Raw genomic sequence first — 16,137 nt, 5'->3', positions numbered from 1 at the left:
ACTGGGCGATACAACGATACAGATAATTATCGCAAAATAACTAATGGAAATATGGTTGATAGAGCTCATTCCATCCATGTTTTGACAGACAACACAAACAGCCAATGATAATGAGAATAGCGACATGCTGAGCCAATCAGACAGCTGGAATAGAGTTATAGCTACGTCAGGCTTGACCCACACATAGAGAGAGTAGGTGATGCAACCGGCTTGAATGTAAGCACACATGCTTATGCTTTGGCCACCAGTATGTTAGGAGTGGGAGCAAAATACATGAAAATAGCAGAAAATGTTAACACAAGCGACAGCGTCCCCGAAGAAGACACCCCAACGGACACAGTCCACGGCTCAAAAGACGAGGACATTGTTGACAAGAAAGGTCAGAGGAATTCGGTAGTGTGGGGATATTTTGGCTATTTAAAGTCCAACAAGAAGCAAAGCGGACCACTACAGTAGCCACCATCTTGACCCCTTTATTGGGCAAAATACCTCACCATATCCAAAACTCCACTGACTTTGCGAAAAAAGTCCAAGGCATAAAAGTGAAACCAAATGAAACCATTAGGCTAGTCTACGACATGAACTCATCCTAACCATGGAGGCTTTGAAGATTGTTAGGCAATGTTTGCTGCATGACAACACCCTCTGCAATAAGACCAACCTTAGCCAAGACCAGATTTGTCAACAACTGGACCTTTGCCTGAACACTAAATATTTAATTCCAGTCAGGTGCCAGTTTTACAGACCGAAACAAGGCTGTGCAATTGGTCCACCAGTATCTCTAATGCTGGCCAAGTTAAACATGGAAAAGGTTGAACACAGGGCCCTGAACTCCTTCAGAGGAACGCCTCGGAGCCACTGGTTCAGATGTGTGGACAACACATGGTTAAAAATTAAAATACAAGAGATGCTAACTCTTACCCAACAACTCAACTCAGCGGACACAGACAACAGTTTGACCTTCTTGGACTGTGATATCCACATTGGAGAACAGAGATCCTCCACAGAAGAGGAACAGCATAAGCATCCTGGACAGGATGTCCATCACACAAGGACAAACAACCACTGACGCACATTCACACCTATGGTCAATTTAACGTCACCAGTTAACCTATACATGCACATCTTGGGACAGTGGGAGGAAACCCACGCAGACAACATGCAAACTCCACACAGGCTGGAACCAAACCCACAGCCTTCTTATTGTGGGGCGACAGCGCTAACCACTACTCCACTTTGCTGTCCGCAAACATTTTCTTACAAAATCAAATATATTCAGTTTAATTCTTTGCTGCAGACCAGAAAGACAAACATACTTCTAACTTTATATTCTGAGAAGTGGTAGGCCTTTATACACATATAGTGCAGCCTATCTGCATAGAATTTATTCCATGACTTGACCGAAAAGTGTAATATATCAAGAGCTAGGGCAGAGGGAGAATAGTTTCGTATCATGTCATATTCTTCATGATTTCTATGTGAGAAAGAGAGCAACAGGGGTTAGGGTGTAGTTAAACAATTGCCTGCAACCTACATGAAGCTGGTGTCCTTTCCCGGCTGTTTGGGCCAATCAGGAGGCAGCAGGTGTGATAATAAGCCGCGACTGGGAGCGCCTGCCAGGCAGACCTGGCGCCCCACAGATCCCTTGTACTCCAGCTCCAGTCACACTCATCATGCCGCCGTTCGCGTGGCTTCTTTTGACGTTGCTTGGCGTTCTACAAGGAGGTCCGGTTCAGCGCGTAACATGGACAGAAGGGGTCCGGTCGCCCTCCGCCGCACAGGATGAAGACACGCTCCCCTCATTTTACCGTCTGCCTATGTTTCAGCATGCCTCAGGGCCGCTTGTGGCACCAGAGCTTTTCCGGCCGGTCCCTCACAAACTGCCACTGCCTGTCGGACTGACCGAACTACTGTTACCGCTAGCCGGCCAACAGCAGGACAGCGTCCCGGGGACGGTTGTGCGCGCGGTGGAGGTCTGGTGTGGATCCGATCAACTGTCTGTGCGTGTGGACCGCTTCCAGCTGCTTGGCTGGGCCGACCCGTTTCTCTTCCGGCTGGGCACGTGCGGAGTGAGCAGGGTCAGTCCCCGTTTCCTGTACTTCCACTACAGACTGACGGAGTGCGGCGGAGACTCTCAGGTGAGAATGCCTGGCCATCCACAGCACAATCCCCTGTTAGCTGCTGCCTGGAAAACAAAACATGCATTGATAAATGACTATACCTCATCCGTGAACCTTGTCGTTTGTTTGCGAGCTGCTGTATTGAAGCCTTTGGTTAGGTGTGTGTGTGTGTGTGTGTGTGTGTGTGTGTGTGTGTGTGTGTTTTTAAACCCAGGAGAAACGAAACCATATGTAAAAGAAGGTTGCGCTGAGGGACAGCGAGGGCTGGCTCTGACCAGCTCTGTAATGGACCATCATTTTAAAAAGGAACACTGTTATTGAAAACTTGAAACTAGAGACTGAGATGATAATTTTGCAAAGAAAGCATTTACTGAACTTGTTAATTAAGTGAGAATTAGGAACATAACCCTAACCCTCACTTGGACTTAATTAAAAATGTTGATTAAAACAAAGTTTCTATTATGACTGGTTCAAGATATCAGTTTAAAGCTGGACCTCTGCTAAAACTACATGTAAATAATATACCTATTGAAGAAGTAGGCCTACAAGTGATAAAGGTTTTGGGTATAGCCTTGATCATAATTCAGCATTTTTTGAAACAAACTGATAATTGTATGAAAATGGGAAGTGGTGTGTCTTAAGAAGAGCGGTGAAATCAATCATTAGGCAAGTTCTAAATGCATTCTGTCATAACTTGACTACTGTTCTAGTGCTCCAATTAAGGAACTAAATTACGAGCAGTTCAAAATTACCACATTGTCTTACCTTTCTCCTATGGAACAAGTTTAGCAGAAATGCAGACTGAGAGTCACTGTAAGTCAGAGAACCACCTATGCTTTGTTGAGTTCTGGTCAGAAATGTACTCTGAACGCAATCACCAAAAGTAGTATTAGTAAAAAAATGAACTTTCATATATTTGTTCAACAGTTTAACACAAAAAATAAGGTTCCTGCTATCTAAAGTGAAGTAACAACAAAAGTAAGTGGAGTATGATGCAAAAATACATGCACACGGCAGGTGGAACTCATTGCCAGTAAATATTGTTCAAGAGAATAATAAAAATAACTTAAAAAAAGTTCAAATATTTGGAGAATGATGATGGAAATTAGCGCAAATATAAGTCTTTTTTTTTTTTTTTTTTTTTTGTGTGTGTGTGTGGTTTGTTTAGTTTGGTGACCATTGAAAGGAGGATAATGTGTTGTTGTTTTTGTTTTTTTTCCTAACCATAACCCGAACCCCCCATATGTATCGGATTGCCTGTTTAATGGGATGAGCTGTGTGGTTGTATGTGAAGGACCTCAGGTATAATCGCTATTGCTTGTGTTAATGGTGTCTAAATAAAGAAAGAATACGACTTGGCTTTTCACAATCAGTGGCGTTGCTATGATTATTTAAACTTTCTAGCACATCCTCTACTGAAGTCAACATGCCGTTAGCTCCAACTCACGTCAGAGGACGTGGTGTAACCTCTTGTCTTAGAAATGTTACAAGGCAGCCGCATTCTTGATTTTTTTTTTTTTTTTTTTTTTTTTTTTTTTTTTAATTAATTAATTTATTTATTTTATTTATTTATTTTTTTTTTTTCGGGGCAATATACAGTGAAGCCCTGCTTGATTCCTGCATTTAAAATTCAGATGAGCAGGAAGTGAATTCATATTGTATCTGTCTCATTCCAGGTTGTTGGTGGTCAACTGTTGTATATTTATTTATTGTGCTATACTCCACCTCCACAAGGCAACGTCATCAGAGTTGTACCTCTTAACCTTCCGGTCTACTGTCATTACAACAGGTAATTTACATATTAATGCATCCTGTCACATGGGGGTTAGGGTCAGGGCATTCAGCAGCATTTAGTTTATAAGCTCCATTAAATTCTGTAAGCCAAAACTCAACAGAGGTCTGTAATTGTGTTGGTGAGAAGTTTAGCCTCTCTGCACATAGCACTAGCAAATATAAATATTGCTAATACTATTAGTCACATTTGGAAAGGCTGATCTAAATTTATGCTGTGTAACTGTAACTGTGTAACTTTTTTTTTTCTCTCCCCCCCTCAGTGCCACAACTTGTAACCATATTTTCTCTGTTTGGGACCATAAATGTAGTCAATATGTGTCAGGTTGATTTAAGTTCTTAGTGTTTAGAATGACATGCTCAGGTTTTGCAGTATTTCAGTGATGTGGAAAATCCATTTTTCTGTCTCAGGTTTCACTATGCTTACAAAGTTGGCTTCAGACCTGTGGTTCAGCACACAACCTTTATGAAGACCATCAAGAGTAAACTGAGCTTCAGCCTTACAGTCTGCAATGGTAACATAAGAAAGAAGGCGAGATCTGAGAGAGACGTTGTTTCACCACCACCTGTTCTGCTGCAGCAAATAACTTTATTTTAATATCTGGATATAACCACTGAATGGCATTTATTCCTCTGTGGGTGTTGAAAATTTCCATTAGCCATTTAAAAGGGTTAGGGTTAGGGGGTTGTGTTTTATTTTTATTTTTTTAAATAAACTGGCTGCCACTTCAAGCACTATACATCAATTCGCCATAAGATCACAAGTATCAGAACAGGACCATGGAGCAATCGCATCATGTGTCTAGCCAGATGTTTCTCTTTTTATGGATGAGACATGGGACCAGGGTTACGGGGTAAAAGACCAGCTGGTGGAGAAATACATGTTGCTTATGCTCTTCTGGAAACCATGGGTTTTTCATTCATATGGATGGTACTTTAATTTGTAGCAAATAGCTTAATGTCAGTAGCCTCTTTTGAGCAAGCTAACAACCAGCTGAAGTTATGTTTCCAAGATCTCAAATCAATCCTGACAGATAAATCCAATCCATGGTGGTAATAACTTTGTCCAGAGACCACAGCTCAGCTTTAGAGGCCCAGACAAGTCCAGACTTCTAGGACAAAAGGGACCTACACAAGATGATAATGTAATGGCTGATAGGGATATTTTACTACAGAATTTTACACACAGAACAGATTTGAATGATTTTGCATTTGACTCTTAATTCAGTAGGTAGAACTGGACTAATTTCATTTTCACCAGAGAATTGAAACTCCTAGGTGCAGTCAACCAATATTAGTTTTCCACGCAAAAACAACTCGCACTGATGCAATCTTTAAGTAATGAAATGCCAAATCAAACAGCTCATAATATTAGATAGCCAGTGTTGCAGTTTCAGCCATTTTCATTTTCTTTATGCATGTTTGTTTATCCAGCCCAGTGGGAGCCCCTCCCTCCAGGCCAGTGGTTTGTTTTAGGGGAGCCAGTGAATTTTGTGGCCAAGACAGGACCTCTTTTGGCTGGGGAGAGACTTTATGTTGACTCCTGCTATGCCACAAGCTCCTCGGACCCAAACAGCATGCCCAGAGTGGATATCATCACTAACTATGGGTGTGTCTTGTTTAAGAACTGTGACAAATGTGTTATTGCATAGTTAGTTTTCCTGTCTTGACAGTTTGTATTCCCCCCCCAGCTGTATTATGGATAGTAGGAGGGATAGCAGCAGCTCCAGGTTCTTGACAGCAGAGGGCAGTGTGCTGAAGTTCTCTGTGGATGCCTTTCTCTTCAGAGAAGTCTCACAAGTACAATTAGACTCTGTCAAACCAAACGATTTACTACAATGGTAGAATCATGCACTACAATCCGCTGCTCACTACCTCTGTGTACATTATTTGTCTCACTTTTAGCTTGTAGTTTTGGTTTCATAAGTTATTTAACTATTCAGTTAACTTTAGTTTTATGCACTCCAGCAATATAACAGTTTGAACGTGTCTGCTTGCAGGTGATGTACCTCCACTGTTCAATGACTGTTGGTCTCACTGCTTCTCACATAGCAAAGTCATGCAGCTACAATAAGATGTCTGGCAGGTAAGGAAAAAGAGCTGTCTACTGAGCCTCCTCCACAGATGCTAATATAGCAGGTACTTTCAAGTAGAATCATAATACTGAGATGACTAGAAAATGCACAATACAATATAAGCACTTCATGTCTTTGTTGTGTGTTTCCACAAGCCTGGATGACAATGTCCCGTAGTAAATGAGCTCCTATGTCATCTACCAGCTAAGGCTTCCATTTTAAAATAAATAAAATATTCTGTCAATCAATAGAGTTTACTACAGATGAGTGACTTGTACTGTGTTTTGCACCATTGTCACTGTCGGTCAGGCTGGTTTGTTCCCTTGTGTGTAGGTGGGAGGAGCTGGAAGCCCTGCCGTCAGTCTGCGCCTGCTGTGACTCCATGTGCTCCGACACACAAGACTGTAAGTTCTTCTGTAAACTGTGATACCTGGTCACTAACAAACACATGATGCTCAATGGCTAAAGATTGTTGATGTTGCATTACAAATACAATTCATGATGGGCATACGTTTACCAACAAAGACCAAAACACGAAAACGGCTGTTTTTAGTTGAGAAGAAAAGGTTCCAACTCTGGTATAAATTCAGTCATTACTTGGAAGTTGAGGTTAATATAAAATTTTGCCACCCCCTATTTTCATTTTTAAATGGGATCATGCAAAGAAACTTGAGCTTCAAATAAACTAGGTTGCAGAATCTTTATTGAGCAAATAAATCAGCAAGTAGTAGGGCTGTTTTTCCCCATACACATCAATACAAACAGCTTTCCTTTGACAGCCATTGAAGCTGTCCCCTGATGGTCATTAGATAGACTGGAGGTTTTAAAGGTCTTCTAAGCTTATAATCAACAGCTTCTTGGGGCGTGTGCAAAAATTGTTGAACAATAATCTGCCAGGCAGAACCTTACCCTAACCTTGTAACTCCATGTGTGCAAACTCTGTTAAACAAAATGTTTTTCTTGACTTGATGGAAAATGGCCTTTGTGCCCAGTTTATTTAGAAACATTTAACTGTACTTGTTTGTCACAAGATTCTTGAACGATCCAGGAAATATTTTAGAAAAGAAAATTCTTTTTTTATTTTTATTTATTTATTTATTATTTTATTTATTTATTTTTTCAGCAGTCAAGAACACTGTGAGCAGTTCAGGGTGGTTCATTGGACAGGAGCCTGAGGGGAAGCCAAGGATGAGGGAAATATCTTTTCAAGAAGATCAGGATGAGGAGAGGGAGGGAAGGACAGAGGAACTCTTCAAAAATGTCCAAACTTCTACAAGGGAGATGGTGATGGACCAGGGAGAGCAAAGTGGAATGTTGTCAGTGCTTCCTTTTGAGAGGGAAACGTGGAGGAGCAGTACTGCAGTCAGCTGGGAGAAGGAAGTGGCTGTGGAAAACAAAGGCAAGCAGCAAGAGGGCATCATCACATCAGCCCAGGCCAGTCTTGAGGTGATTGAGGCAGCTTTGAATAAGGAGGAGGAGTTTGGTATCAAAACTATTTCTGAGCCTGGTGTATCCAGTGACAACAGCATAACGAACTCCTCCAATACTGCTACAACAACCTCCAATTTTAAGGAGGAAAATTCTATACGTGGTCAAAGCTTTACTGAAATCATCTCCACAGCTGGTCTGCCCTGTCCTGACAGTGATGACGTGAACTGCAATGACCGTATCAAAGGAAGTGAAAGTGCACATGGCACCATTACTCCAGAGAGGTACACGCCTTCAAATGATAGTGACGCATCTGATACCAGAAGATCCAGTCCTGTTCTGGATTTGCATGTCCACAAAGCTCAGCTTGACAATAGATTGAACTCATCAGCTGGGACAGGGTCTGAATTTGAACCCTCTGGGTTTCTTGATGTCAGAAGGCCGGGCTGGAGCCAAATGGACTCGGATGAGCCGGACCCACTCTTGGGGCCAGAACTGTTCAAGTCTGACAGGAAGTCACAACAAGCAGATGGTCTTGATAAGAGTAACAAACCAGAGGGTGGTGGCGGTGGTGATGATGATGATTTGCTTTACAGTGTAAAGATCAGAGGGTTAGAATCAGATCAATTGGCTCACCCCATTGGGCTCTGGGACTTGGTATCTGTAGATCAGTCTGTTTCTGACTCTGGAGTTGAAGAAGGTGAAGCTCTTCATCTGAGTCCATTTACTGGAGCAGGAAAGATGACAGAGGAATCTTCTAGAACCAATATGAGACCTGGTTCTGTCGGTTCAGAGCGCCAGGAGGAGACCATTCATTCTGCTGTAGTGACAGTGACTTCCAGCCTGCAGGGCTCATACAGTGGCCTGGTAGCTGACAGGGAGTGGGCAGAGGTGGTGCCCGGACACAACACAGATAGATGGGGTTTGTGGTAAAGCAGTGGACTAAAGGTAGGCGAGTTGAGTGAAGGTTGATGTTGCCACAGACATTTATCTAATTCAGCACGCGCCCTAAAATCCAGCTGTATTCATCACATTCCCTCTGCAGAGGTGTGGTTCTTCTGGTTTATTCCAGCCTGTCGTCTTTACAAGCGTGAGAAAGCCTATCTCAATCAGACTCAACACAAATTGATGATGATCCTCTGGGGTGTTGTACTGGGTTGCACAGGTGTTCAGCTCTTTTAGATGTCTTCAAGTAAATGAGGGTAAGAAATGGCTCAACCATTTCCCTGCATTTTAAAATTCTGAACCTTTCTGGAAGTGGAAAATTTGTTTAAAGTTAAAGGATCATGTATAGCTAGGGGTATTCAAATAAAAACCTGGACCTGGGGCAAACTCGCAGGAAGGTTGTGTAGACCGGAGAACCTGTTCTATCATTTAGAAAGGTTTCTGGATAATGAACTTCTGACCTCTTTCTCAGGTTTCATTCATTCTGCAGGCAAATGATGATTTCCTCTATGTAAATTGCATATAAATATACACAGGCTGAAATCCATTCACTACCATTAAAATAAAAATCTCTTTATTCAAAAATTTGTTTTGATCCTGTTTATCCTGTTAATGAAAAACAAGAAAACATGGGATTTTTTTTTTTAAATGCATAATTTTTTTTTTTTTTTTATTTTTGGAAAGTGTTCAACTGAAATAAAAGGCAGTAACTTCATCCAACTGTGTGCGCGCCAATGTTTGAAACCAGTTTCTGTCTTAGTAAACATCTGCTGCTGCCTTTTTGTTTAATTTTGAGGACCCACCCCACCTTGTCATGTACCATGCAACAGCTAGTGTTAAAGGTTATTTGGTCTGTTACCTTTCTTATAGTGAGCTACACACTCCAGAACAGTGATAGCTAGGCAGACATGCCCAGATAAGTTAGCTACAGTTTAACTAATTAAAAGAAATAGATTTTCCTGTTCTCATGTGTCATGTTATGTCTTTACTGAGATTTGATTGATAAGCAGGGAGGTGTATTGGAGCATTCAATCACTGATGACTCACCCCCCCCCCCCCCATTTAAAAAAAAAAAAAAAAAAAAAAAAAAAAAAATTCAAACTATATTTAGATTAAATATTCAACTAAAGCAAATCAGTAATTGAGATGTGAAAGAAAATAGTTAAATGTAATTTTAAAAACTCTGTAAATTGCTGAAAATCTTCAGAAACAAGTTTGTTTGTTTCAGCTGCAATACATACATACAAATTGTGCCCTTAATCTGTAAAAAGAATTTGCCGTCAAATTCAAAATCATTTCTAATTAAATTAATCTCTAAAAGTTACAATAATTCTTTATCTGGTCTTTTTATGTCATAGTTTTTAGAAAAAATGTTTTTCACTGATTGGATGCCCTCCTTAATGCCAATGTTTGTTTTAGAGGCTATCAATATCAATAGTGAAGAGGATCGAATTTGCCGCAATGTGTAAGTTTTTAACTTTATCTATGAAATCATATGTATCCTTAATGTAACTCTGGTGTATGGTGGACAGTAGATTCAGGTAAAAGTCCAAGTACTCTGCTGTTCTATAGGTCTCATTGCTGCAATCAGAGACTATGGGATGACCAGGGGGGATCTCAAAGGGCTTGCTCCACCCAACAGGGTCCTTGTGTATCTTAGGCAACATGTAAAAACGTCTGGGTTCTGAATCACCAAGTAAGTAGTTCTTTTGTTTCAGATTGATACATTTTTTTCTCATGTAGTTTATTAATAATTTGGTTCACTAATGGGATGGTGTCCATAGATTGGTTTCTGTAATTTAGAATAATACTCTGTATCATTTAGTTGTCTGTATCCTTCCCATAAATACTGTTCCCAATCCATAATTACCTCAGCGCTGCCCTTATTGCCTGGTTTAATAATGATATTCTTTTTCTGGATTAGTTCGTTTAAGGCCCGATTCTCTTCTAGTGTTATATTACGTTTAACATGCCGGGTTTTACAATGTTTGTCAAAATAATTGAAAATCCCTCCTGATTAGCTCAATAATTTGAGGAGGTAATTGTCCTTCGGGAGGGGCCCAAGTAGATGTGGGAGTGAATGGGTGTGGCGTGGAATTGCTGGGGGGAGGAAGGGAGAGACAGACAGCGAGAGGAAGAGAAGCTCAGTCCTTCCCCCAGCAGCCTCGGCCTACAGCAGCATAGCTGTCATCACCATAGAAAGCTGCCAACTTTAATCTTCTATGATAATTTTGCAGGTCAAATCTAGACTGTTGCCTGTTATGTTTACTATTAATACCAACAGTGGGAATAAAACTAAGGCCTCTGTTAAGAAGAGCAAGTTGTGGGGTGGACAGAGAAACTTTATTACATAGAATTAAAACATTCTTAAACCCCTCCTGCATGGGCAGGTTTGAGGGGGCACTTAGTTTAAATGTTGCACCTGTGATGCTCATTAAATGTAGGTCACATTTTATGTAGTTGTTTTATTTTGAAAATATTATTCTGAAAATCTATTAATATGTGCCAAAAATAGTCAACTGTTACCTCTTGTTACAAGAAGAAAACAAACAAAAACAGTTACTCAGTTCTACCAGCAGGGGGCAGTGTGGCGTGTTACTTCTCCGCCTTGGAATGTTTTCTTCCTCATTCCGCTGCGCGAAGCTGGACTAAGCACAAGCCAACGGCCGTCTGTTGATTATTTCTCCTGTTTTACAGGAAAACTTATCTGCATACAGGTACTCTGCCTGGGACCTGCAACACACCCAGTACTTAGGCATAGCAGAGGCTGTAGGTCTGGACCAATGTACCTGGTCCCATTCTGTGCTGAACTCTGAGCTAGGTAACCTGGGGATAACATTACAGTTCTCATGGATGTACCTGTTCAGAGCATTGAGGTTGAATCTCTTCCGCTGAGGGTTAGGTTTGGGGACAAAAGGTTCATTTTTACATTTTCTGAGATGCTCTGGCACAGGTGGCTTAATTAACTTTTGAAGGCATGTTTTATTCTTTTTTTTTTTTCCTAGCTCATGTTTCTGAGATAAGGGATTGATATAATAATCAATGAATTCCGCTAATCTATATGACTCAGATCCACAGTCACTCACTATAGGACAGTCTGCTGGAACCTTAAAAGGGGCTGTCCAATTTTTTGGATCTTTGTGGATTTTAGGTAACAGGTAAAATTGTCTGATCCTTGGTTCATCTGGTCCTATGAGATAATTGTATTGTTTTATTGTAATAAATTTGTCATTCAACAGTTCTGTGAGGATTTCTTGTATTGAAGATCTGGTATCCTCTTGGATGGATTTCTGGAAGAGGAGCATAATGTTTATTATTGTTAAGTTGAGCCTCTAACAGGTATTGTGATTTATCCATGATAACTATTTGTGACCCTTTATCCGCCGGTTTAATGATAATGTCCCTGTTTTTGCTCAATGTTTTCAGAGCCTTTTGTTGTTCTTGGTTCAGGTTACCGCAAGGTGGAGATCGTGACCTGAGGGTGGAGAGCCTGAGTGTCTTTTAGGATCAGGGTTCTGACACTGTCAGAGGCTCCTTCGGCTGGAGGAATCCAAGAGGAGGGGTCAGTGAATGGCAAATAAGAGAAATTGGAATTATATTTGAAGTAATCCAATATTCTCAGCCATCTGTGGTATTTATAGAGGTCCCTGTGGAGTTCCTTCCAGTCAAATTTAGTGGGAGTGGGGATAAAGGTAAGGCCCTTCTCCAAAACTTCTGCTTGTTAGGTAGACAGTACAAAGGAAGTGGAGAGGTTCATGATATTACTATGGGGGGAGTAGTGATTGAGCTATTCTCCCCTATGAAAAATTTATTTGATCCAGCCAAAATTCCAAAATTTTGGACGCTGTTTCCTTTGTTCAGTGGACAGGATCATCTGGCTCTGCTTGGAATAGTAATTTGTTAATGTCAGGTAAGAACAGGCATTTTTCTTGGATCGTTTTATTCAATGCTATTAGTCGTTCTTGTTGAATTATATTGAGTTTTTCTGAGTAATTGATTAGGGGGGCAGGGTTAGTTGCTGTAATTGTTTCCAGGTAGTGGAGTTGTTATGGCCTTTAAGGCAATTGTTGAGTCCTAATGATAGGATCACTCTTTCTGCTTTTGGCATAGGAGAGTTCGTTTTGAGGATGTCCTTGATGTGGAGGAAAGTGGCACCAGGGTAACTGTCCACCTGAACCTGTGAGCTGGTAAAAGGGGGAATACGGGAGAGGTTAGAGTCTCCAATAATGACTACAGGTTTGTGGGCATTGAAGGACCATTCTGAAATTTTCCTAAAGGTATTAGGATGTCTATGTGGCTCGGGACGAGTGTTTTCAACTGACTCTTCATCAAGGTGAGTAATGGTATTAGAAGGGGATTCAGATTGGGAGTCCTTTGGACATTGTGTATCCTTGGAGGTATCACCCATCATCACATGATTTCCACCTTCTATTCCTTCTTTTGAAAGAGTCCGTTTTGCCACTGCCCGGGTCTGGTGTTGGTCCTGAATTGGGGGAGACAAAGAGATGATGGAGTTACTACACAGTAAGGCCACATTACTGTAGACAGCTGTTTTGTGGTCTACGGGCTGAGAGGTAGTTAGTTCATTCTCTTCAGAGTCTCCCTGATTTTTTTACTCTTTTTACTTTCTTCTCTCTCTGTTCTAGTTGTATGGCGGGCTGTGTGGAGGTTCTGGTAAGAACCAATGTTTCAGCCGCTGAGGGGGTTCCTGGTAAGAGAGGAGGGTCCTCATCATCATCTGTGGAGTCTCTCCTTAGTGAGAAGGAGATTTTTCTAAGGGATTCTGGTACGGGTTCAAGGTTCACTGTAACTGTTTTCAAATGAAAGGTTTGAGGGATAGTTTGTGATTCAAGGCCGTCAGGTTTCGTAGAAGTTGGTTTGGCTTGGGCCTGCACCTGGTCAGATGAGGAAGTTGTTTTCACCATTTCCGAAAAGAGAGATGGGCCTGGAGATTCTGTTTTACCTGTAAGAGGTGTTGTGACCAGAGGAGGAAAGTCCTGAACTGACCATCGGGGGGGAGTACTGGGAGCTGAGGAGGTCTCTTTAAGAGTCATAATTTTTAATGTATTTACAGAACTGTCATTCTGTTTTTATATTGAATCTTACGCCATGTCACTGCTTTATTAAATGCTTCTTGGTTCCAACTCTTTGTTGTTTCTAATTCTTTAGCAATGACTTCATCATAATGATTTATAAGGATTTTCATGTTTTGTTCCAGCCAGGTCATACTAATGGCTCTGACTTTTTCCAGAGTTTCCTGGTTAGGGGAAGAGGGTTTGATGAAAGCCGCTAGTTTATTGACTTTTTTCATCATTCCCTGAAGTTCCTTTTCGAGAAAAAAGAAGCAAGTAGAGCCTGGTTGGTTTTAATCCATACTTACAATTGTCCTCTTTTTGTTTCTCCAGGTCCTTCAGGAAAGTTTGATCCAGTTGACTGGTGTAGTAGTGAGGATATTTCCACAATAAAAGAATGTTCCTTGTTGGTGTGGCAGCGAATTACTCATAGTAAAAGAAGGGGAAGATAACTTCCTAAAAGAAATTAAAAGGGGGGGATAAAAATAGATGCTTTGCCTCTGGCGGCTTCATCACGGGATGTATGTTTGGGGAGTGGGAGTTAGGGATTTAAAAAAGGGGGAGGTTAGAACACATGGTCTAGAGATGGCTTGTGATTGGGCCATGCAATTCTCCCTGCACCCAGCCAAACCATCCGTCCCCCAAGAGGGGTGGACAGGTGCCATTTCATTTTAAAACCAGTCAAATGAGGTGAAAGGCTTTATATATGAATATCTCTTAAAAAAAAAAAAAAAAAAATATATATATATATATATATATATATATTAAGAGAAATTAAAAAAATGGGACCAAAGGGAGAGGAAGGGAAACAAAAGGAGGAGGGGGGAAGAATAAAAAACAGGAATGTATATAGGGTTAGGGTTATATAGGATTGCAATACTGTGCAATATATTTATTAATCAGCGCCAGGTTCCTCTTGTGTGTCTGTGGGAGCTCCTGTGAAAAGTTAACAAGAGGCACTATTATCTGTGTTTGAGGGAAGTGCCTCTTTGTAGCTCTCAGGGCCATTTGGAGCTGTCTAATAGCAAAGGATGAGGTCTGTTGGGCCCTGTGATTCAAGCCAAAGGCCAAAACAATTGTGTGGGTGGTCTGGGAGCAGATGGCTTTGGAAATGAGGGTTAGGGTTAGAGTTAGGGTTGGGTTAGGGTTTAGGTTTATGTTTCCATATGGGATTGTTATTGCACGGGCCTACCAATAGATTTTCCTAAAATACTAATAAAAGCTAGAGAAGAAAAAAAAAAAAAAAAAAAAAAAAAAAAGGGGGGGGGGGAGAATGGGAAGGTTGTTGTGGAAATCGACAATCAGCTCCCTAAGAGAGGTGGTGGTGAAGTGGCACCACAAACGACTAAGGAGCGGGAGACAGCAGATCGAGTCCCAACCCGGTCCGACAGAAGGCCAGTCCCCCAATGACCCCTTTTTTTTGGTGAAAGAGGAAGAAAAAAAAAAAATATATTTAAAAGGTGAGAGTGGAAAGGTTGTTGTGGATATAGCCGCTGAAAGAGCCGGTGGTCCTGTGGAACCACAAACAACTCAGGAATGGGAGACAGGGGATCAAGTCCCCAGCGGGTCCGTCAGCAACCCGGTCCTCAAATGGCACTTTTGAACATGATGATTATAAAAAAAATCATTAAGTGCTATAAAAAAACTAAGAAGGCTTAACGAGTGCATGCAATAAATGAGACTAACAAGGACATGCGGAAACATGCGGAGTTAGTAAAAAGATTAAGTTAATCTCCTGTGATGTCATAAAAAGAATTTTATATTCTGCCCTAACGGGGAATCGAACCCTAGTTGGCTAGGGGCAAGGCAAGGTTTTAGCCTGTGGGCCATTGCTGGGTTTAAAGTCTTAAGGGATCCGTGCGAGGGAATGAGGGGAGGGGGAAAAAAAAAAAAAAAGAGCGTAGAAGAGAGCGTAGAAATAGAGCGCGTAGAAATAGGTAGTTAGGGTTATAGGATGGATTTCATTTAAGGTTGCTGGCCGACTAAACTAGTTGGTGATTGAAAAGAGGTTGAGCGAGAAAAGAGAAAAAAAAAATTCTGAGAAATTATAGTGAAGTGGGATGGTAGTGCCAACTAGCAGAGGTCAGGTGGCGTGGTACAAGAGGATGGCCGAGGACTCCCAACCGGGAGAGCAGGATTCGAACCCCGGGCAGGACAACACCGCGGAAGAAGCCCACAATGGGGATGGTGTTCCAGGAAGAGGGGAGGGAGGAAGACAGAGGCGTAAACAATTTATTGTTTGTGTATCTGTGTAAAAAATAATGAATAAATAAAATTGATTCTGGTGAATGTATGTGAATGAATGCCAATGGGGAGTAACCGCAGGGCTCTAAGCTCTCCTGGGCCACAGGGAAGAAAATGGAGGACGAGCTTGCACAAAATGGAGGATGTGTAACGGACTAAAAAAGGGGGAGCTGGATAAGGAACCGGTGGAGAATGATCCTGAAAGCAAGGAGGTAAGTGCTAAAATGAGGTGCAAGAAAAACATGCAAAGATAAGTGCTAAAAAGTAAAAACATGCACAGTAGAAAAAAATGATAAGTAAGTGCCATATAAAAAATTAGAAATTTAAAAAATAAAACTTTGTAAAATAAGTGCTATAATAATTGGTCACACACACACATATATCTATATATATATATATATATATATAAATATATATATATATATATATACATCCATAGAAAATATATATAGAGAGAAATAT

General features: G+C 41.1%; 1 protein-coding gene across 1 annotated transcript; it reads left to right on the top strand.

The window, feature by feature from the left end:
- Positions 1 to 249: 249 nt before the first annotated feature.
- Positions 250 to 5,837, top strand: LOC115044562 (zona pellucida sperm-binding protein 3-like). The gene is made up of 7 exons (XM_029503672.1): positions 250 to 393; positions 1,575 to 2,138; positions 3,797 to 3,909; positions 4,323 to 4,426; positions 5,346 to 5,520; positions 5,603 to 5,711; positions 5,817 to 5,837. The coding sequence occupies exons 1-7, from the start codon at positions 250 to 252 to the stop codon at positions 5,835 to 5,837; spliced, it is 1,230 nt and encodes a 409-aa protein (XP_029359532.1).
- Positions 5,838 to 16,137: the final 10,300 nt, after the last annotated feature.

Source organism: Echeneis naucrates, chromosome 6 (genome assembly GCF_900963305.1).
Source record: "Echeneis naucrates chromosome 6, fEcheNa1.1, whole genome shotgun sequence".
NCBI classification, from domain to species: Eukaryota; Metazoa; Chordata; class Actinopteri; order Carangiformes; family Echeneidae; genus Echeneis; species Echeneis naucrates.
This window is presented reverse-complemented; position numbering and strand designations above follow the sequence as displayed.

What these genes read in the sequence shown, in the direction of transcription:
- LOC115044562 (XM_029503672.1), top strand. Translation starts at nt 250, where the DNA reads ATGTTAGGAGTGGGAGCAAAATACATGAAAATAGCAGAAAATGTTAAC. An exon ending in AGAAAGGTCAGAGGAATTCG is followed by an intron (nt 394 to 1,574) that starts GTAGTGTGGGGA and finishes TGGGCCAATCAG; the next exon opens with GAGGCAGCAGGTGTGATAAT. An exon ending in GTCTACTGTCATTACAACAG is followed by an intron (nt 3,910 to 4,322) that starts GTAATTTACATA and finishes TTTCTGTCTCAG; the next exon opens with GTTTCACTATGCTTACAAAG.